The sequence below is a fragment of the Crocodylus siamensis genome, chromosome 2 (genome assembly GCF_052110815.1).
Source record: "Crocodylus siamensis isolate JL-2025a chromosome 2, ASM5211081v1, whole genome shotgun sequence".
In the NCBI taxonomy this organism is placed as follows: domain Eukaryota; kingdom Metazoa; phylum Chordata; order Crocodylia; family Crocodylidae; genus Crocodylus; species Crocodylus siamensis.
The window spans coordinates 208,438,682-208,462,553 of NC_143396.1; the positions used below are offsets into that span (position 1 = coordinate 208,438,682).

The window sequence follows — 23,872 nt, forward strand, 5'->3', positions numbered from 1 at the left end:
GGAAGGAGCCATGACACATACCTTAATACCTACTTCATTTAAACGTTGTAAACACTGGGGCAGGGAGTCATTTCTGACTCAGGATGGGTGGAAGAAGCTGGAGCTGGAAGAAGAAATGCAGCAGATGCAACCCATCTGACCAAAACACGAAGTGGGGTGAACCATTTTGCAGATCAAGCTAGACTGGGGGGCATGTGAACCCCAAATTTACCATATGCATTTAAACTTAGAGATCTGGTTTACATAGCTACCTAGATCTGGAGAGAGATCTAAATTTGTATCGCCTTTGGTTAGATCTAGATCTAGGGCTTGCTCATAGGATGCCTGCCTGGATGCAGGGAGTAGTACCTCAGGGGTCTGGGAGGGGAGGATCCCCTGCCCCGTGGTAGACTTAAAGACTGAGTTGGGCTCAGCCGGATTTTGGCCTTGATAAAGATTTAAGAAAAAAAAAAATGAAAGGAAGGGGAGGAAATAGAATCTTTTCCCGTCCAGAATAAAAGGCCGCCGCCTTGTTAAACAAAAAAAGATGATTATTACTTTTTTAAAAATGTTATTCCGCTTCAGCCGGAGTCGGCTGTTGCGGCAGCCCCGCCTCGGAGGAAGCCAGAAGCTTGAGGGGGGCGGCCGGGCGCGGGGCAGGAGGACGTGCTGGCGCTGCGCCCCGGCATCCCTGGCCCCGGGACGGCACAAGCCGGTTGCGGGTCTGATGTCTGCGGACTCCGGAGAGCCAGCAGAGCAATCCCCTGCCCGCGGCCGGAACCCCGTCCCGCCCCGCCGGGGCCAAGGGGAGCCGCAGCCCGTGCCAGGTCCGGGGAGGCGGGAGCGCTCTCGCCTCCCACCTGACGCCCGCCGCCCTGTGAGGAAGGAGCAGGAAGTGGGAGCTTGGGAGAAGCGGAAATTGCAGCAGCGGAGCCGAGCGCACCCCGAGCAGCAGAGCGGGCAGCGGCCGCGGCCGGGGGAGCAGCGCGGTGAGTGGATCCCGACCCCGCTCCCACTCGCACTCCAGCCGCGCGCGGGCTGCGCCACGCGGGGCCGGGCCGGGCCGGGGCTCGCCCTGCCCTGCCCTGCCCGCGGGGGCGGTGCGGCGCGGCGCGGGGCTCAGCTGCTGCTGCCCCGCTCCCAACTTTCTTTGTTCTGCCTGGCCCTGGCTGGGCGCCCCGAGCTGCGCCCGGCCCCGGCGTGTATCATTGCGGGGTGGGCGGGGGCATCTCTGGTCCGTGGTCCGAGGGGCTCCCGCGAGCAGCGGCCGTCCGCGCCCTTCCTCCGCCGCTGGGGAAGGGGAAGGGAGGAGCCGGGTCGCCGCCCTGCCCCCTTTTCCCTGCCCGGGAGGAGCGCGGGGGCTTTGGCCGCTTTTCCAGGAGGCTCGAGGAGGCTGCAGATGAAGGACATCAGGTAACCGGGAAGTCGAGTAGGAGACCACCAGCGGATTTGCACCTTGTAGGCTCGCCAAAGCAGATCCCTAGGTATAGGTGTCTGTAGTTCTAGGTAGGTTGGTATCTCCATAGATATTCGTTCAGGGGACAGAGATGCGCATTCATTTCAGCTTGGATATCTGGATCTAGCTATCTAGATCTAAAGATCATTCTGTAAGGACATGTACAGCCGAAGTAGATAGAGATCTAGATCTCGGTAGAACCAAAGTAGGTAGTTCAGCATCTGTATCTAGGTAGACCTGCATCTATATTACCAAACTTATAGATAGAAACTAAGTAGATAGATCTCTATATCTAGATAGAGCTACGTAGAGAGAGGTCTCTATGTCTAGATCGACTGACATCTATACCCAGATAGACCTAAGTAGAGAGAGATCTCTATCTAGATTGACCTACATCTATAGATAGACCTAAGTAGAGAGGTCTCTATATCTAGATAAATTAATATGTCTATACATATGTTCAAATCTAGATAGATATATCTATATATGCTTTGGTAAGTCTATAAGGTGCAGATCTTCCTATGGCTTTCTACTTGGCGTCTTGGCTACCTAATGTCCTTCTTGTACAGATTCACACGGCTATCTAGGGCCTTCTAAGGCAGTGGTCTCCAAACATTTTTGATCGCGCACCCCTATCAGTAAAAAATTTTTGAGCATGTATCCCCAATATATGAGTGAGGGTGCCACTGTCAACTGCTCCACATTGTGGAACTCCCACTCTTCCCTCAGGATAGCTCACATGCCATACGTGACACGTGACCGTCTGGCATACGGACCAAGTGAGGGCGCCAGTGTCAATCCGTATATTAAATATTAGTAAAGCTTAATTTCTTTCTTATTTTTTTTTAGATAAAAAATAAATATAAATAGAAGTTCTAATGTTTTCTTCCCACACCCCAATGGATCGTCTTGCGCACCCCCTGGGGTGCATGCAGCCTACTTTGGAGACCACTGTTCTAGAGAATATGGACAAAGCCAACACTATCTCCTCACCCAAGGAAAGGGAGCCCTGGCCAGTGACTCGGCTCCTCCGTTCCAAAGGGATGGACCCGGAGAAGGGGAAAATGAGCATCCTCATGCTTCCAACCCAGGATCCCAGGGAAGATTCCAGAGGAGAGACCCAGACAAAAGATTAACTCCCCTCACCCAGCATATATCTATATCTGTACTAATAGATCTATATCAATAGCACAAGCTTTTTGTGAGCTGAAGCTCACTTCATCAGATGTTGTGAAAGGCCATGCAGAAAGCAGAGTGTAAAAAGAAGAGCTGCTTATGTTCTCTAGAAGCCAGACAGGCAGTCTCTGCTCAGGCTGATTAAATGGGTGTGATGTGGTTGATTGCAGGGCTGTAACAGCAGTTGTCTTTGGATAGGACTTCTGGAGGGGATGGGGTGCCTCTCTCTCCAGAATCAGGCAAATGCTGGACCAAGTTGCATTAAAAATAGCTGGCTTGCCAGGTCTTACTCCTTTGGAAAGAGTCACTATTGCTAGGGATTTTTTTTAATCTTTTTTTTTTTTAAACATGTCTCTTGGCAACAAAGAATTCTTCATACGATTCAGTGAAATGCTTTTAAAATCTCCCTTGTGGGCTATTTTCATATGTGGAGGGAGCATTCATTCAAATATCCCAACTTGATAGGTCTGCAGCTGCAAGCTTGAGTCTTTCAGTATCCAGTTGCAGTATTACGAGAGCAAAAAACTTGTACTCCAACTAATTTGGTTTTCATTGATCTCCTTGGTGATTTCCCACTAAGACTTCAACATCTGGGAAATGGGGTGGATTTGTAAATTCTGTTGGTTGGCCCCATTATTGATACCTGTACTGTATTACTACGTCGGGTTTATTCAGCAGAGGGCTGCCCAAGCGCAGCACAGAGGTAGCTAGGGATAGAAGGCTGCCCAGTGAAGCATCTTTGAGCCAGACAGTTAAGAGATGGTACCAGCACTGCTAGTCTTGATGACTTGCCTGCTTTACAGTTGTTTTTTACCCAGGAAGTTCAAAACCTCAGAGCAGAGAGAAAACAAAAAAACGGGGAATGTTTAAAGAAACCGTGTCTTAAATGATGGCAAATATTTATTCAGGGGAGATAGACTGAGGCCTCTGGGTCACTTTCATTTAAAGGCATTATGGGATCTGATCCCCAAGCCCAACAGTTATACTTCCTGTCATGCCAGAAATGCATGGCAGGAGGCACAAATTTGGGATCAAAGAATTGGATCCCAATCTTGCCCTTTCTGCTTGCCAGTGCAGGTCAAGGATCAGGCTGACAATCATTGGATTGTTGGCTCTGGTCAGGAAGTGCCCCAGGGAAGTGGACCCAGTGTGGGCTGGGGCAAGAGCTGATGATTGTTGGCCAAGGCCCCTGATTGATCGAGGGCTGTCTTTTGTGTGGCTACAGCCCTTACCACTGATTGGCGGAGAGGGGCAGGGCCACAACCTCAGCCAATCAGTGGCAGCGTTAGTGTCCACCATCTTGGCTGTTGTCATTCATGCCAGCAGCTCCCCATCTTCCCCACCAGAGCAGGCTGTGAGTCTGGGTTGCAGCAGCCACTGGCTTCCACTGGGGAGCTAGCACTTTATTTTTAGTAAGTCCCCCCCATCCAGCAATTCTGTGTAGAATTGCAATTTGAATACGTCCCTAATTATGTGTGGAACATTTTTATGGCTGGTTTGCCATGTTTGTGTCCTTAAATTGAGTGCACTCTTGCTAGTTATGCTGTAATTAGCACATTTATATAAAAGTTAAATATCTCATGCCCCCTCTACCCGCAATATAAATGTTGCATGTAGAGGGGGCATGAGATAATATAATTTTTTTCTTTCTAAGGTATTGGAAGAAGTTCAGCTTATCAAGGTCACCGTGAGAGGACGGTAGACCTTTAGGTGTACATATGCATTTTTTTTGTTTTTTTAAATCCTTTTTTTCTCTGATGTTTTGTATGACTGCTGAAATAATAATCATTTGGCATCTGAATGGAAGAATTGCAGCTGCCTAGACTAGGGGTGGGCAAAATGGTGGATCCAGCTGGAAGCCGGACTCTTATTTCCCAGCAGCCCCTGCCTGCGTTGCTGCAGCTGGCAGCACTGTGACAGCGTGGGGCCAAGGTTTCCATTGATAGCAGCCCCAGCAGCACTGGCAGGGCACACAGATGGGTAGGGAACTGCTCTAGGGTTGGGGTTGGGATCTGGGGCCAGGGCTTGTGGACAGTGGATCACAGCTCTACCCTGGCTCTAGACCATGGCATCACCACTGCAAGATCTCAGCTCCAGAGCAGCTCCTTGCCCATCAGTGTGCCGTGCCAGTGCTGCTGGGGCCACTCTTCATGGAAACTCTGGTCCTGCGCTGTCATCATACTGCAGCTACTGGGGCTCCATGGAAACCAGCTGCAGTTACATAGGCAGGGGCTGCTGGGAAATGGAGTTGGCCATGGGCCTGATCCGGCCCACAGGCTGGACCTTGCCCACGCATGGTCTTAGACCCAGTTGGACCTTCTGGGTAATAATGGGTACTGGACAGGACTGAGTGTATAGGTGGGAGAAAGGCCAAACTTTCTAGGAGGGAATTTGAAATCCCTAGAAAGGACAGCCCTGTACTGAATTAGCATCAGTTGCAGGTAGTCCTGTAACCAGGATAGGAACATCTGTTTTTACTTTTTTTCTGAATGTAGCATTGCTGATAGAGCTGACTGGCATTTCCCTTTGTTCTTCAGGGATGTTGCTCTTACCCTGTATGTAGTGTGGGAAGGAGGGGCATTCCTGACCGTCTCCATCCTACTCCCTCTAAAATGCTGGGCTGCTGATCGGTTAGCTTGATAAAGGACAGAAGTGGCCAGATAAATAAAAAACGTATGGTCTCAGCATGTTTGAACTGTAGCTCTGTTTTTCCAGAAATTTGACTGAACCGAGTGAGTCAGTACCTTGTGGATACAGAACAGATCATGTTTCTCTGTAAGTCTAGTTTGAAAGAGATCTGCCATGACAGCAAACTACTATGGAATTTTTTTTTAAGGATTTTTTTTTGCTGCTTGCTTTATCCAGAAGAGGTTTGGATAACTGACTTGATTTTTTTTTTTCCTTTTACTGCTATTATTCTTACATCTAACATAGCAGAGCCTTGGATTGAGAAAAAAGAAAAATATTGGCATTTATTATGCATACATTTTCAGATCAGGATTTTTTTATCCATTTCCTTAAAAGGTTCTTCAGATTCTGGTCTTTTCCTTTGGTTACCATTTTTAAGAACGCTGAAAAGTAAACAATATTTAAGTAAAAAGGAGTCTTCAATGAAGACCTTTCGGAAAATATTAGAGAGGAAGTGATTGCTTGGTATATGGGGTTAGTAAAGGCTTAAAGTTGAGTGGAGAAAATATTAAAAATAGGATCACACATGCAGGAAACTTAGTATTTAAAATTTACCTTTATAGTGGTTATTTTTGTGTAATATGGAAATCGATGCTTTTCTATACATTTCATAGAAAGTAGAGATGGGGAGATCAATTAGGTTGGCTACTGTCAGCAGCGGCTAGTGGGGGAGAGACCTTGGAGCCTTTCCCTGGCAATCTTCCCCTGCCAACCAACTAGCAGTGTGTCGCTGCCTGGCAAGGGCTTCTGAAGTTGGGAGACTTCAGAGCCCTTCTGCACCCCCATCCGCCCCCCCCCCACTTACTGACCAACTGGCAGCACACCCACTGCCTGGCCGGGCTCCTGTAATGGGGAGACCCCAGAGCACTTTCCCATCAACCCTTATCCCACCCTGCCCCCTGTGGCCAACTAGCAGGACGCTGCTGCCTGGCTGGGGTTCCTGAAACCCCTGAGCTCTTTCCCCCACAGAAGCCTGGTGTTTGGGCAGAGCACAGCCCTGCGTAACGCCACCTGGGATGGCAGTGATCAGGCTCTAAGTTAACCCTCAATGGGATCTGGCACAAAATGTTCGATAAAGCGCACAGACTGAAAGCATTTTAGTTTACTGCCTCATCTATCGAGGGTTAACTTAGAGCACGATCCGCCGTTTCTCAGGCACTCTTAAGAGTCATGAAACGTCTGTTCAGTTATGGCTTTAGAGCACTTTCAGCTCACTTAAAGTGAGATGGGTGTAGTGTCTTTACCTTGAGATCTATTCCAATAAAATTTCTGTGTGGAGCTCCTGCTTTACTCCAGTAGGACTGCTGTGTTTTATGGGCTTGCAAACAGTGTCTTTTCCCTTAAAAGCTGTAACTCTCTGACAATTCAAGTGCAGAAAGTAGTAATCTTTTTCTGCATTAAATCTCATGAGGAGCTTGCTTTCTTTTGGATTTTATTTGGGTACATGATAAGTAAATTGGGTAAATATTCGGTCATAAATTATCATCCATCATCAATTATATTTTACACTCAGACAGAAAAGTAAAAGGTAGCATAATATGATGGAATAGGTAAGGTCTTCAGTAGTGGGAGGTAGACAGACTTCTTCCATATGGCTGGTAAAAGAAGGAGAATTTAAAACAAACACATTTTTGCCCCCAGAAAGTTTATACACTCTTTTTTTTTTCTTTCTTCTTGATAGTGTACAAAGTTAAAGAATTACTAGTCACTTTTGAAAGTCCTGTCTACTGTTTCTAAATATTAATAAAAAGCGATATCTATTGCATTTTACTCCTAGTATTCCAGAATTTGCCCTTTGCTTTATCCTGAAATGTTCAGTGAAGACAACAATAACAAGAAGTATGTCCATAAACTTAAGCAAAGAATACCCTTAATAATGTTGCAATTTGTGCTACATTATTGCATGCAAGTGGATAAAAGTCTAGTGAGGTGACATGACAAGGAAAGTGACATTTAGATTGCTTTTTTTTGTTAGTTTTTAACACTTGATACTGAACTTCCTCAATGTATAATATTAAAAAGGACAGAATGTTGCTTGCTAAGCAGTATCCTTGCCTGTCATTTAATAAAGCCTAGAAAAAATGTTATTGGTAATATAAATGCACATATGGGATCTGAGGATTAAAGGTACTTTTTTCTGAAGTGGGTTTTAACTAAAAGACACATCTGAAAAGAACTGTTAAAGGTAGAAGCTCAAATTGCATTACTCATGAATAAAATAAACGCTCTTGTTGACTGTCAAAAAACCCCCAAACCTTTACTTGATCTCTCTGAAACAATGCCAGTGATTATTCCTAGCCTTTTTTATAATGCCAATAGAAAAGACTCACAGAGAAATGTTGGACTAGTTTGAGTATACGACTGAAGAGGTGTTATTGTGAGTCTAACCCAGTACGCTCTTTCTGCCAGTAATGCTTGCATTGTCTAGTTAAATTATGTGCTTCTCTAGTATATCAGGAATTTTGAATAAACCTTAATCAAATGAGAAACAAAGTCTAGCATGACAATTACTTGTGATGATGTTTCAGATGTGGAAGGCTACAGCAGGACACTCAATTTCTGTCAGCCAGGATGATGGAGCTGATGATTGGGAAACAGATCCTGATTTTGTGGTATGGCTTTCAAACTATTATTCAACCATAGCAGTCCAATATAACATAGTGAAGACATTCCCTGACCTGAAAAGATGATGTCTAAGCCAATTGGGTGCAGACTGGTCTTGACATACAGGGTACACTGTAGGAGGGAGTAATTTTTTCATGTGCACGTTTGACTAGTGATTCAGTGGGAATTTTCCATGTGTTGGAGTTAATAAGAGAAGGATTTGAAGGAAGAGAGCAAAATTACGTGAAAATAGGAGTCTATTCCATGCTCTGTCAGTAACAGAAAAGCAACAGGCTAAGGCAGTGACAGGTAAATGGAGCAATAAGGCTGTCTTTTAACTTTTGCAGTTTCAGGGGCATTACTGAGCCTTTAGGATGTTTGAACTATTTGAACTCTAAAGCCTTGGGTAAAACTCTAATGGTTTTTAACTTCTTTTAAATGTCTTTAATAGAATGATGTGAGCGAGAAGGAGCAACGCTGGGGTGCTAAAACAGTGAAAGGATCTGGCCATCAGGAGCACATCAAGTAAATGAGCTCTTTTTCATTACTTCCATTCTCTAGTTACTGCTAATAGAGGTAATTTTTAGTTACTTCACATGTTCAGTGTTTTACATCCTGATGGTTAGAAACACCAGAGAGCCTCTATAAAGCATCAGTTAAAAAAATATTTCCAAGCTTATCTACCTGTCACCTCTAGTAGCAAAATAAGAAGTAATGTTCTCTTTCCTTTATTTTTCTTTCTTCAGTGGCAACTCAGTTCTTTCTGTCAATCTTATGTCTGGGAATGACCTTGTTTTGCTTTAGTGCAAGAAAGTATATATTCACATGTTATAGAAAATTTTGAAGCACATGACAGAGTTTCATTTCTAAAATAGTCCCAGTATTGAATCCTTTGTCAGAAGGAGAAACATATGCATCGTAGTGGGCCATTTAGATCCAAGAGCTTGTGTGATGCCTTATTGGCCATCTTTTGAGCCGCTCGCTACTTAGTGGAAGTATGGTTAATATTTTACCCTGAAGAATGATATCCATTTAGAATGTCAAAAAAGGGTCAATTACTTTTCCTTCTGGCTTATTGATTCATAGAGAACTGATCACCATAGCAGTTGAGGAGCACTTGGATACTAAGTATAAAATGTCATAAATGCTGCAAGTGGAGAGAGTTAAGCACATGAAATTTTAGTAGTCAAATGACCTACTTCATAGGAGTAAAACTAATCCTAGGAGTGTACTGCTGACACCTACTGGCTGTACTGGCAGCATTTATGTTTCCAGAGTTGTGCTTGAGGCAGCTACAACTCAATTGGGAAGGGTCTTGAACAACAGATTACTGTTTTTTTCTAGCTCTGGCATAAACCGTTAGTTCTTTTTTGGGAGGCAGGCAGTTTTCTTCCTTTAAAAAGTATAAAGGAAGGGAGAGAGAATAAATTTGCCTTTAATGCCTTCCTGTTCTGAACTTTATCATAAGTAAGAATCCTTTATCTGAATCAAGGCCTTATGGAGGCCTAGAGAGTTCACAAATGCCTAGTAAGAGATGGCCTTTGCCTATACCAGGGGAGAGCTCAAAACCGAAGGAGTAGATGGGGGAACAAAGTGATCAGAGCTATGTAAAAACACGTATAGACTAGTACATAGCCTACGTCAGTGGTTTTCAAACTTCCTAAAGCCATGGAACCCTTTCATATCACTTCTGCAGTGGGACCTCTACCCCATCCTAAAGACTGACATGGAGACAGGTGACCCAACCCTGCAATGTTGGTGCAGTGGGTCCCAGCCTGCCTGTGGAACCCCTGTTAATATACTGTAGAACCCAAGGGTTCCACAAAACACAGTTTGAAAACTACTGGCCCAGGTAATTGAACTGTAAGACTGTTCTTTGTGGTAATCCTAAAGGTTAATTTCAGGTGATTGTGTGCAAAATAGCACATCAAGTAGGAAGTCTTTGCTCTGGGACTGTTTTAACGGTAAGTGTTGATTAACCTTACTACATACTTCCTTGATCTTTATGTCTTAAAGTATTCACCAGCTGAGGGAAAATGTGTTTCAAGAACACCAGAACCTCAAGGAGAAAGAGCTTGCAACAGGCCCAAAAGCTTCCCATGGCTATGGAGGGAAATTTGGTGTGGAACAAGACCGCATGGACAAAGTAAGTGTAAAGCCTCTTCTCTGCTGCCATTCACCACCCCATGCTGCTGCCACTCCGCCTGCAGCCATGCACCTCCCCACCCCCTCCACTTCTGGCCACCGGGAGTACACTTATTAAAAAAGGTTGAAAACCCCTGGCTTATGTCATGTGCAGATATGTTGTTCTCTTTCAAGTCAATATTTAGATTTCTGAAGGGAAGTTTCTTAATTAAAAAAGCACCTAAGCTATGGATAAATCCATTTCCTATTTCATGTGCTATATCAGTTCTTTGTCTGCTTGAGGCTGTCAAAGAATGAATATATGCATTTTTCTCAAATTAGAAAGTAGGCCTCTTTGCAAAAAGTATGATAAACTGCACAATGACAAATAACTTAGATATTCAGAAAACTGCTGTGTATTTTTGGCCAACAGTAGTTGCATTATTTTTAAATATGGGCTTGACAGCCATTTGATTACAAATAACTATTCTTAGGTCATTTTTATCAAACACCTGAGTGACTTGAATATAGACATATGACAAGGTGCTGATCAGAAGTGTTCAGTTGCTTGTCTGCCCCATGTATAATGATCCATGCTGGCATATCATCCCAGCAGTGTGCTATACTAAAATTAGAGCTAATACAAGAGTCACTGCATTTTAGTTTCTTGGGACCATTGCCTGTTGAATATATCCAACACGTTCAGTTTGTTTTTTTTAAATTTGTCCCCTGTATTCCATAGACATTTGCTGCATAATCCCCAGTGGACCCTTGCAATAGGGTAATGTAAATGGGAGAGCTGAGAGGAGTATTATTGAGTAGATTAAACATTAAATTTACCTTATAATCTTCAATCGCTCCAGCCCTGACTATGTATACTTCATTATATTCATTTAGTATTCTACATGGACTTATGAAATAACAAATATGACAGCTACTCCACAGTGTGGTAAATGTTTTGCGGGAGTTTAATAATGAAATTAGCAAATGTAGCTATATTTGCAGCACTTAAAATGTTTAAAAGAGCAGTATTTTAATTGTCACAGGTCACTGTTCAACTTATACTAGTATTGGAGGAAACTGCTTTTAAGGTGTTTTAAAATGATGAAGCAGTACTATATGGTACCCCAGTCTATAGTTCCTTCTTCTATCACAGTTTCTGTATGGATGTGTACTGTGGGTGAAATCTAAATAACATTGGAGCGAATTGCTGACTTCAATCATCAAGATTTCACTCTGTATGTCTGAAAGCCAGAATGGCTTGATGCCAGCCTGAGGAACCGCTTGCATGAATATTTACGTCAGAACTCCAGAACTCATTTAAAAGCTACTAGTGTGCTGCCGAACTAAAGGTTTCCAGGACACTTAATCCTCAGTGGCTAAATGTTGTCAGTGTTGGGTATGGATTATTTTAAAACAAATCAAAAGCATGTGTATTACGTTGGGGTAGCTGATGGAAGGATCTGTTTGTTTCAATCTAAATAAGGGGTATAAAAGATCTGGCCAGATCCAAATAATGGAGCCCTATTATCCAGTCCCTCGTTTTGCCCTTGGGTCCAGAGTAGCCCCACATGCAGCATGTGATGCACACCAGAACAGCCCCACAGGCAGGGTCTAACATGTGTGCTGCACACAGCAGTGCTCTGGAACATGTGCTGCACATACTGCCTGTCTGAGACTGTCCAAGATGCCTGCTACATGCAGCATCCACTCCAGCCAGTCAGGGACCACCAAGGCATGTGGTGACTTCCCTTCTCCCCTCCCTAGCTATTCTGGCATGGGCACCACATGAGCATGGGTCCTGGAGCATGCACCATCCCTCAATCTCCCTTTTGGAAATGGCTCCCAGTGTATGTGTATCCATACCTTTCACTACATATCCCAGCCAAATTACCAAATTACTCACCTGTGTACTGTGTGCTGGATCAAGAGGTTTATACTACTGCTACATTGGTGAAAAATTGAAACTTTAACAGTAGATATGGTAGGTTGCACTTTCTAGTATGTAATTTCACACCCTTTGTCTTACTTGAAAGGACAGTGTACTATCATTGAGCCTTTGGTTGTTATGGCTGGCTCAGGTTCTAGTGACTATTCGGAAAGAAAGGCAGCGAAAAAGGCATTAAGCCAGGAAATGGTCATGAATTCAGGGTTTGGAAAAACAGTTGACTGATAAGAGCATAATATGCCTCATACTGTGTCACTGCTGTTTCATCCTGTGTAGCAGGGATCACTTGCAGAGCAGAAAGGAAGCGCATAGCAACAGTAGTCTCATTTTGGAAAAGAAACTATGGGCCTTGTTACATGGTAATTTTAGGCAGCTTCTGGAACTCTTAACCCCTGGATTGGTTGCACATTAGCACCTTTTAAGTGATTTAAAGCACTCATTCATCTTAAAGTGTCCCTACTCCAGGGCAGGATTATCTCTAATCCATCTAAATTTACTCCTGTTCAATTGAGGTGTGGCTACTCTCCACATCTGTTTTGCCCAGGATGAAGTCTTTCAGCCTCACAGGATACAGTGCTCCTCCTGAGTCAGGGTGAATGGGGATGCCAGAGCACAGCACCTTGCCCCTGGGTACATTGGGCAGAGCAAGCACTGGAGCCCCCAGCAGTCATGGTGCCTTCCACCACAGTTTGGACCGGCTTTGCTTCCTGGGCGGAGTGAGCCAGTCTGAGCAGAGGTAGAAAGCACCACAGCCATCGGATGGTCTGGGGTTGCAGCACACTCCCAGTGAGAACAGCAAGCCACTCCTGCCCCTGACTCCTAGATCAGCCTCTGCTCACCAGACCTCTAATACCAAATCACAGCTGTGCAGATGAGGGGCGCAACTCCTCTCCTAAGCTCATTAATATCTGTTTGGTTTACAATGTAAGATAAAACAAGGCCCTATTCAGGGGTGGCCAACCCACGAATCTGGAGTCCAAACTTCTGAGTCCGAACTAAGTAATGTGCTTGCTCCAAGCAGTCGCATCATGTGATGTAATGACTGGAAGCTAGTCGCCATGTGCTTGTGCAAAGATTAAAGGAGATGCATATTAACTTCTGAAGAGCTGCATGTGGCTCTGGAGCCATGGGTTGGCCACCTCTTCCCTATGTCAAGCGACTCCCTTAAGTTTTCTTAACTAAAATAATTTCAATGATGGACCTAGCCAGAGAGTATATATGCTTATAAGCAAATATGCCAACAATTTTGGTGACTTTAGTTTCTTTGGTTTTTAATGTTTACTGTAGTAAAAATCTTCTAATAATTAGATGCATACATTCACATTGCAAAGCAAATTATTTACTCCAGTGATCCTTATGAGCATGTTGACTTTGTACTTTTTTATGTTGAAATTATATATAGTTTTTGCAAGTGATTAATGACAGCTGAGTATGGCAAGGTGTGTGTTGGGAGGAGGGGGTGTGGATTTTTTGTTTTTGCTTGATTTTAATTGAATAGGATTCAGGGTGGATACAAATCAATGATTTTTTTAAAATAAAAAATCAGATTTTTTGCTTTAAATCAGATTTTTTATTGAATCATATTTTTTATTTTTTTGTTAAGATGCTTTGTTAAAAAGAGAAACTCATATAAAAATCATTTTAATTTAAGATATGTTGAAGCTCAAAGATATCATGAAATAGAATAGGGATTATAACTTCTAATTATATACTATTTGAGACAATATATTCATATAACGCTTTTAGAGAAGTTTTATAAATACGTCACAAAAGACCATGGACTATATTATAGGCCCAATCTTACGGGGTTCCAGAGGCTCCTCTATAGATCAGTAGATTAAAGAAAACCACTCTACCCATTGGGACTCAGTGCTCAGTCTAGAAGATCCCATTAAGCATCTGTGATGCTGAGTTTCAGTTCTCAAACTTGATTTTTGTCTCCAGAGATAACATCCTTGTTAACAGCCGTATATGGGAATGAGAGAGAACAGACCTGATTTATCCACCCATCAGCCATATTGTCTCTCTGAAAGTTTGTATACACAGTCAAGCCCCTACCCCTCTCTAAAAGTGAAACATTTCAAGAAGGTAAATAGATAGAGGATATCAAACAACAAGAATGCACTTTTCGTAGAAAACAATAATTAAATTGAGGCTTCCTTACCAGTGATTGAAATTGTTATTTAAATCATGATTTAAATAAATTTGATTTACATCAAATCCACCCTGTTAGGATTTCAAAGCTTTTATTAAATTGTGTGCTCTAGGGCAGCACTATAATTTTGCAATAAGGTGAAATAAAATTCATATTCCTAGGAGCATATTTTCATCTGCATGGTGTTCAGATAGTGATTTAGATAGTTAACAACATTTCATCGATATAGGAGATGGCTTCCCTCATTATTCTGTCTGTGACATATGTGTAAGTTTAGTTTTTATAATTGTCATTTTGCTTTTGTAGGTTTAGTGATGATTTGTTTTAGGCTATACAAGTTCCTGCAGCTATCTAATACCACTTTATATGTTTGGAACAATTTGCTCGCTAACCAATGATTCATGTCTTGGTGTATGAATGGTGCATTCAGTTGTGACAGCCTTTGATGTTAGCCTATTGCTTTAAACCTGCAGAGTTCTACAATGTTCCTTTTTTCTGACAAGAATACACATGCCAGTATTGTGTGTATGGTCCCTTATCTGGTCTTATATTTTACCTTGCACTCGAGTGTCCCTTTAACTTTTGGCTTGTAGCAATAGGTTTTGAATCCATGCTTTTTCTATTTTGTTCCTATAGTTCAATTTATAAATCCCAGTTGAAAAGTTCATGATCTGGCCATTGCTGCCAGAATCATTCCTGAGACTGATCACTTTCTTTTCCAGAAGTATACTGACAACTTGGGGACATAATACTATAGTTGTTACTTGTGAAAAATCCTATATGAATAATTATACAAATATTTGTAAAAATTAGTAGCGTAAAGATCCACCCAAATTAATAATTTGCCTCAAAGTGGGAGTATGTGTGGTTTGTGTGATTAGAAGCACATTTTGCACATAATAAATTTTCATCTTCTAATTTCTTTTAGTCAGCTGTTGGCCATGAATATCAAACTAAGCTTTCTAAGCACTGCTCTCAAGTGGATTCAGTAAAAGGCTTTGGAGGCAAGTTTGGTGTACAAACAGATAGGGTTGACCAGGTAAGCAATTTCTTATGGCACTGCAGTTACCCATGTCTGTTGCTTTTATCCATTTCTTTAGGGTATTAATTTTTTTCTTGTGCTATTTGTAACTGTTGCTCTCTTTCTTTAGTGCTTATTGGTAAATTGGCACCTTTCTGTTAAAAGACATAAGGGAAGGCCTGAGTACCAAGAAAATATTAAAACCTTTTCCTTAGTTATGTTACATAAGAGTGAAAATTGTTGTAAATACTGGGAATTAAATATTGGGATGGTTTAGGAGGTACTGAAAAATGAACGACTTGGCTGAATGATTGTTTCCTGCAGTATATTTGAATCTTGGCAGGTTCAGTGATTCTGTATAATGGAGTTCCATCATTTCCACAGAGAGGTGCTTATACAATCTGCTTTAGCAAGAGCTAAGAAAGAAAGCCTATTAGGCCTACTTCTCTAATGTTTGAAGGTACTCAAGACCAAGATAGCCTATAAATCTAGACAGACAATGATGTTGCGTAGCCAAGAGACCTGGAGCATGGCTTAAAATCTCATTACTTTCACACTGAACATTTGCCCATTGACACAGAAGGTACTAAGCTGCTGTTGTCTAGCTTTTTAGAACACTTAAGCGTGTGTTGTTTTTCTGCAGTCGGCCGTAGGTTTTGAATACCGGGGGAAAACTGAGAAACACGCTTCTCAAAAAGGTAAAATGTTGAGGTGTGCGGGGTATGTGTGTGTGTTCCTAGATAAATCATTTTTATCAATATCAGATGCTGCTTATAAATCAATAGCACTCATGTTTCTGAGGTGTATAGTCAACTTCTTCAAATGTTTGTTTTTAAATAAACAGGCTAAAAACTATTGCACAAGTCCACAAGTTGTTTTGGTTTTTTTTAACAAAGTTATTTTTGTCCTCAAGAATGTGACTTGTTTTTAGCATAGGGGAACAAAGATATATTAGGATAAGATAGAAAACTTGGGTTTGTGACTCCACTGTATCATGCAGAGGGAAGGGGATGCTTGGGAACTGGTTACAGCACTATTGTGCTACATTTTGTTTACAATTGTGATTATTTTTGCCCCAAAATAATATCCTGGAATTCTGTATTGATGCACTGCTTTGACAGACACTTTCGTTTGGCTTAATTGTGCTTTATTCTCTGAACCCAGATTATTCTAGTGGTTTTGGTGGTAAATATGGTGTACAGGCGGACAGAGTGGACAAGAGTGCAGTGGGCTTTGATTACCAGGGTAAAACCGAGAAACATGAATCACAGAAAGGTTAGTTGATGTGAAGGTTTTTCTTTCCATTTCAATGCGTCACAGGTGCAACCTTGCTAAATATTTATAAATAATACATTCCCTGTACACACTGGATAAATCATAGGATACCTTGGAATACTTTCTGTGAAAGTGAACATTTGAATCAGGGATGGCCAACATCTAGCCTGAAATTCTAGCAGGGCTGGAAATTCAGGGGCAGTGAAAGCAATGGCAGTGTTAATTCCCACAGGTCCCAGAGAAACTCAGAGGTTTAGTGTTTAATACCACTATCATTTACCCTACCCCACCATGTTCTGGGGTACAAAGCCGCACTGGGAACTAGTTTTAGCGACAGCACCTGGGCAAACAGTGTTTTTACTAATGAGCGTTGCCCTGAGCCAAAGCAATTACTTAGGTACCTGCAGCAGTTAACATCACTGCTGCTTGCACTACCACTCAATGTGGCAGGTCTGGATCTGGATCCAACCTATGAGGGATACCATTCTCTGGGTCCGCTGGGAGTCCAAACAAGTTTCACACTCAAGTTCTTTGGTTAATAAAGTCCAAACGAGTGTGAAACTTGTTTGGACTTTATTAACTAAAGAATTTGAGTGTAGGTTAGACTGAAAGTATATGGCAGTCAGAGATACTTGACTAACTTTTTGCAAAATTTTTCTGATTATTTTGAAAAATTAGTCATTCTGTTATTAGAACCCTGAAACTATTGACTATAGCAGGGACAGATTTCCTGAGAAAAATAATTAAACTTTATTTATAAATGATACTTGGGAATTTCTAGTCACTTTGTATTTTACTATAATTGGTGAAAAAATTGAGTTCTTTTTTCACAAAAGAGCAAACTCCCTCTGCCTCCCCTCCCCCCCAAAATCCCCTACTCCCACGCTGAACTTTCTAGATAACTCTTGACTATTGTGTATATATTGCATTGGCACCCAAAATTAGAACTTCTTAAAATTGAAAGACTCCTTCTGACAGTATTAAAATTTCATTGTAATTTCAGTGTGTTACTACCTAGTTATAACTAACTACACTCTTTGATATAATCTTGTATAGATCAGAAGTACTGGCATCATCCAGTGTTTGGGCTAGCTTTGACTGCTGTTTTTTGTTTCCTTCCTTGAGGAAAAATATTAACTTTAATAATTGAAGAATTTGAGATTTAATACCTTAGATCAAGATTAGCCAGGGTAGTACCTCTTCTACAGCATTAGCTTAACGTAAGTGGTTATGGCTCACTCAGTAGAGTCTTAATTGTATATTATAATTGTACATTTATAAAAATAAAACTGTTTACTCCTGTCTCCAGATTATTCCAAAGGCTTTGGTGGTAAATATGGTGTTGACAAGGAAAAAGTGGACAAAAGTGCTGTTGGCTTTGAATATCAAGGCAAAACGGAAAAACATGAATCACAGAAAGGTTTTTATTAACTTATTTAATAATAATCTGCTTGGGTTGAATCAGATATTCTCGTCAGGTATTCTCTCATTTATGTAAGAATGTCAAATCTGGGAGTTACATTATAAAAATACATTCTTTCCACTGATTCCTTTCTTAATTAAATGGAAAGAAATACAAAATCCATCCCTGATCTTACAGTCTGATTTACATGAGAGCATATTCTCCTGTTGGAATGTCACATACATAAGTGAAATTCTGCAAAGGCGTCTGAACCTTCAGATGCAGATCAGTTTGCAGAATTGGGGCCTTCTTAAGTAAGATACAAATAACCAGGTAAAGAGCCATATCATAATCCTGCTTTTTGGTGGAGAGGAAGAGGTGAGTTGCATGCAGCTGACCTATTCCTCTTCTTTATATAAAGTTAGCTTTGATTCCTCATTTCCCATTGGTAAGATAACTTTGTAGGGGGAGATGGACCCTGAAAAGTAATTCAGTATCATTAATAAAATGCTAGGGGGGGAAATCACAGCTGCAACACTGGTTTAGTAAAAATATATGTATAATGTTGAATTGCAATAATGGTGTATGGAATTTTATGTGTATAGATTATGTGAAGGGGTTTGGAGGCAAGTTTGGCGTCCAGACAGACAGGCAAGACAAATGTGCACTTGGCTGGGATCATCAGGAGAAAGTGCAACTACATGAATCTCAGAAAGGTACATTTGAGTTAAAGTTTATTCACTTCTTAAACATGCACCTGGTTCATAGGTGTTCTCCGCTCCCCTCTGACTACCTCTGGTAAAATGCTACTAAGGTAGCTAAGATTGTATTTCCTTTCCATTCTGTTCCTGTGTGTCCAGTAATACTGGTTACATGTCTTCATAACTGTCTTACTGAGTAACTGAAACTATTGACTCACTGTGTCAGATGATCATGGAATAACCTTATCATGAATCTGCAAGTAGTCTGGAGTCTTTATTTTTCAGTGAAGACTTGGTCAGAAGTAACTTCTCTTATACGTGAATTGGCAAATCCTGTTTGTCTCACTCAGATATCATCTACAGAGTCAATGTTGTGTTCCTGCGCTTGGTCAAACAATTAAGTTTCCAAACTTTTCAACAGAAGGGGAACACCTTTTCTCAAATTTTGCAGCCATGCTAAATAACATATCTGTACCACATTGGCACCTGAAATAACAAATAAGAAGATAGTTGGTCCCTAATGTGGTTAGAGAATTTTATTGTGTTTTCACCTTTGATGTCTGCTTATAAGTTGATAGATCCTGAATATAGCAGAATTATCAGCATAACACAGCTTTGAGAGCAGATTTAGTCTTTGCAAAACACAAATATTCCTTTTTTTGACCGATATTCAATTGTACTGTCTTAAGGGGTTTTTCTATTGATCAAGTTTGCAGATGTTACCCTTATGTGTCTTTTTAAGGTCAGGGCTATAAAATACAAATGATGACTGAATTCATTCCTAAGTGTTGTGACATTCATATCTTGAAATGTGTGCTCAAGTAAAATGCAACAAGCCTTTGTTCATAATATGTTCTTGATGAAATGCAAGCATGGGCATACAACAGAAATACACATTTGAGAAATGGTGTTTTCAGCTTAGGAAGAGCTATAAACTGTAGCTAAGAACATAGGAATGTAAGGACACCATTCTAGGAACAATAGTTGGTGTTCATCTCTTCCTGATTCCAAGTGGAAACATTGTAAATATACCATACTTACCTGTATCTAAGACAACTTGAAATTGAAGACGACTCACAAATAATTAGATTCTGTACATGGAAAATTATAAGTTTGTTATAATTTGTCATGTATAGAATCTGATTATTGGTAGATCATCTTCAGTTTGTCCCCACCACCATTGCAGTGGGAAAAGCAGTGGTAGTAGGGCAAATGATAAGAATTTAAGCAGCTGGGGAGCAAGCATTCTGACTCCTGCCACTTGCCCCACTTCCTGCAGGTGTTTGCCAAACCTGCCACCCCAAGCTGTTTGCTCCCCTTCTGCTTGCCTACCTTGTGGCTCTGGCTCTAGCTCCAGCCTTGGCCAGATAGCGGTGACAGTCTTCCGTGCATGTCCCCTCAGCTGCACACCCCGTGACCTGTCTTGTGCTCCCTCCCTTCCCTCCCACCACCACATGTGGTCTCCCCCAGGCTTCCCCTCTATACTGTATGGTCTCCTCAGTGCTCCCCCCCCCCACACACACACACTGTGTTTCCCCCTCTCCCACTGCACAAACCACCCTGACCCCATCCAGATACTAGGAACAGTGACAGCAGCTCCCACCCTAGTACTTGAATCCAAGATGAGGCTTCCCCCTCCCCTTGTTACATCCCTTGTTAAATGGGGAAAACACCTTATCTTGGATTTGAGTAGATACAGTGATCTTAAATCTTCATTAAGATTCTTCACTACCTAAAATTATTGGCAATTCAGAATTTTTGTGATGGGTATTTATGTGTTTCTAACTAAATTTGTCTGTTTTTTTTCTTCCTTTTTTTTTTTTTTGGTCCTCTTCACTCATTACATGTGGCTTCTTCAGACTATAAGAGTGGTTTCGGAGGGAAATTTGGTGTTCAAACAGAGAGGCAGGACCCATCTGCTGTGGGGTTTGAATACAAGGAGAAACTAGCTAAGCACGAATCACAACAAGGCACAGTTTCCACTCATAACTTTCTTAGCAGTGCAGCCACTTCTAACACAGACTTTGAGTCGCATCAGAATGCTGCGACCCCACCTTAAGCTTTGACCCTCGTATTATCTACCAGCATCTTCTGAAAAATGATCATGTTAAGGTGATATTGGAGTGATGTTGTAGCCATGATGGTCCAAGAATTAAGTGAGAGGAAAGGATTTTCTTTAGTGATCTCTTTTATTGGACCGTCTGCAAGGTTATGGCTTGCTAAGATTCCATAGGTAATAAAATAAATGAAACAATTTTCCACCATTGAAGAAATGGCTACAAACCAGCTTTCGGTCGCACTTGGCAGATTGAAATTTAATTGTAAACCTTTGAAATACTACCAAAATGTAGCATGTTTCAAAACTGCAGTTGTTAACTGAAATAGTTGGGGCACAACCTTTTTACAACTAGTTTTCTGGGAGGTGAGCATTTTGAGAGAGTATTTTTGGAAATCCTAAAATAGGGTAAGGTAGAATAATTATCAGTTAAAGTGACTAGGAAAGCCATCCATTTATTTTGGGTGGGGGGAAAAAAAACACACCAAAAAAGCAAGATAGCTGGGCTGGTATTTCTGATACCAGCCAGCATTTGTGTACTCTAGTAGTCTAGTGCCAAACATTTTAAGATGAAGGTGGCTCTCCTAAATTCAAGTACACATGCTAAAGTCATACTAGTTCATTTTAATGAGAAGAGTAAAGGTAGAGGATATAACTTAGTGCAGCAGTCCTCATTTGCATGAGAACTCATTATTCAGATAAGACTATAAGATGAATATATTGTGTTTGTGCCTTACCACTGCGATACAGGGGAAGTGATTTTACTTTGCATTAACCTGCTGAACTACAAAATCGGCAATATCATGAAACTGTAAAATAAATTCCTTAAATGCCATGTAAATAAATATTCTAAGTGATATTTTTACTCCGACACCAAGTGTTGCAGAACTTAATACCATTATTGTGAGCAAAGGAAAATAGTTTAGGTAATATAATCTATGCAGAGTAACTGTTAATGTCATGAAAGCCTGTGCTATTGAAGTGGTGCATTATGAGGGGAGTCATCCTTTTCTCTTTGCTTGGTACCTATCAACATGGTAATCATCAGCTTAACTTTCACTCACAGAACGTATAAAGCATGCCTATGGCCCACAGTGTCTTTCTCATCTGCTGAAATATTATCGGATGCCTTCTCTAGATACATATTCTTTTCCACATCTAAGAACAAATTCCATTTTCTTTGGCTGCTGTCATTGGAAGTTTGCATGCAGTTGCTTTTGAATTGGCTACTTGCATTTGACCAACCTAAACAGGGACAAGATTAAACAACCTGTTTCAATCATTTTTATTCTGCTTTCAGATTATTCAAAAGGCTTTGGTGGAAAGTATGGTGTACAGAAAGATCGGATGGATAAGGTAAGTAGTTTAAAGCAGTCGTGAATTTGGTAGTGTATCCATTTAAAGATTTCTCCCTACTGATTAGAGAGATTGGATATACAGTGCGGTAATCTCTAGATCTGTATCTTGTTCAAAGAATTATCCTATCAGGTTCTTCATAAAATGTTCTTCCATTCTTTGGCAGATCTTGAAACATTTTATAAAGGGTTTGCAGACATGATCTGCGTTTTACAAAGGCAGGAAGGGAACTCGAAAGCATAAAATTTGTCCAGTGACTCAAGTCACACATGGTGGAGCAGGCTAAAAAGTAAAGCCTGCTCTCTATGTGGTCACTTTTCTCTTCCAGCCACCAGATGTTGCCTCATCTTACCTTGTGAATATCATCTTAGTTGACTGGAAAATTGGTATGCTTGTGTCCACCTACTTTCCCCATCCATAATTAAACAAACTTACCGAAAAAGTGGAGTTGCTAGCCTTCATTGTCCTACCACAATAAATATTCTGAAAATTTTGAATAGGGTAGCTAGAAACCACTTCCCACTTCATAAACTGGAATGGTTCTGATTAATACTGATCCAGTATCATAATGGATCTTTGGAATCTCTTGACTGTAATTTTTCATACAAGATTCATTATGATGTGAAAGGAAGCAGCATTTAAAAAACAATTAGAGGATGAAGGTCTCTACATAAGATTTGTTAAGCACTGTTAACAAGTGTACTGAGGTATTTTTTAAAGAGGTCTCAACATTTCAGATTCATCTACCTCATAGGTAGGAAGTTGGCTTTCCCATGATTTCAAATATCAGTGAACCTTTGAGGAATATCTACCTCCAAAATACTTTTTCTGTTCAAGATTTCTTTTTATTTACTTTTAGGAGGGATATGTTGTCTTGGTAGAAACAGCTTCTGCTACACAGATTTAGAACAACAAATAATCACAATAAACATTTAACTAGCTATTTTATTTCTCATTTTCATAAGCCATCAGTATATGAATGATGTAAATATTCTTTTTATTACTAGATTTAGTAATATGTTGCATCTGTCCCTGAATGGAAGTTAACTCTAAATAATCTGGTATATTGAAAGAATTGTCATTCTTCGTATCATGTTTTAAGGTAAAAGTATAGTAGGTTCCTAACAGAAATCCTGCTCTTGGATTGAGGTGTCATGATTCAGCATTTCAGTAAAATATGCCTCATAAACATATGATAAGAGAAACCATGATTTCTCAGTAGTTACTTTAATATCTTTACTGTTAGAATGCAGCAACTTTTGAAGATATTGAGAAGCCATCATCAACTTATCAGAAGACAAAGCCAGTAGAAGCTGGTAAGATTTTATCTGTATTTCATGGAATCCTTTTCTACAACCAGTAGACCACCTCTACCTCTACACCAAAAAGTCAGGAAGCTTGCTTCAGCTTGACATGGAATTTCCTCTCATATTGATGAGTGTGAATTTAACCATAACACAGATTTTTATGAGTTTGGGTAATCTTGGACAGACCATTAACAATCTCTTCCACCTTATTTTCCACCTATCTGGGCTGTAGTACCTTTCTTTTTGTGTGATGGACAGGTGGCATTTTTTCTTCTCACAGTATGAACAGCTGAATCTATATTACAGTGGAATTTAAATGAGAACTTTCTCTCACTGAGAAATGGAAACAGGACCCAGAAGAAATATAAAAAGGACAAGAAGTTCCCTTGATTTTGACATAGTCTGTGTGCAGATCTTCACTAGAAGGAGAGAGAAATCTTCAGTCTTGTGTCAGGATAGAAATGAGCCAGTTTTAACAAAGCTAATAGTTAAAACTTATATAACACTCATATATAAACACTCATTTCAGTTCACATGGTTTAGCTAGCTCAACCTAAATCAATACAAGTTTGGTTTCAGTACTGAATTTACTAAATCAGTACAACTCTCTTGTCTTGTCAAGGC

General features: G+C 41.0%; 1 protein-coding gene across 4 annotated transcripts in view; it reads left to right on the forward strand.

Annotated features, from left to right (window-relative positions):
* Positions 1-652: 652 nt before the first annotated feature.
* The window catches only part of CTTN (cortactin), a 36,110-nt gene continuing 12,890 nt past the window's right edge, over positions 653-23,872 (forward strand). The window contains exons 1-12 of one of the 4 annotated variants that reach the window (XM_090032904.1): positions 653-968; positions 7,828-7,911; positions 8,355-8,428; positions 9,920-10,049; positions 15,059-15,169; positions 15,795-15,849; positions 16,316-16,426; positions 17,736-17,846; positions 18,434-18,544; positions 20,389-20,499; positions 21,886-21,941; positions 23,188-23,257. In XM_090032904.1, coding sequence (XP_089889030.1) covers positions 7,828-7,911; positions 8,355-8,428; positions 9,920-10,049; positions 15,059-15,169; positions 15,795-15,849; positions 16,316-16,426; positions 17,736-17,846; positions 18,434-18,544; positions 20,389-20,499; positions 21,886-21,941; positions 23,188-23,257 — 1,024 coding nt within the window. In that variant the 5' untranslated portion in view covers positions 653-968. Of the gene's footprint in view, positions 969-4,656; positions 5,387-7,818; positions 7,912-8,354; positions 8,429-9,919; positions 10,050-15,058; positions 15,170-15,794; positions 15,850-16,315; positions 16,427-17,735; positions 17,847-18,433; positions 18,545-20,388; positions 20,500-21,885; positions 21,942-23,187; positions 23,258-23,872 lie in introns of those variants that run through there. The other 3 variants (XM_090032905.1, XM_090032903.1, XM_090032906.1) reach the window with 3 other exon arrangements.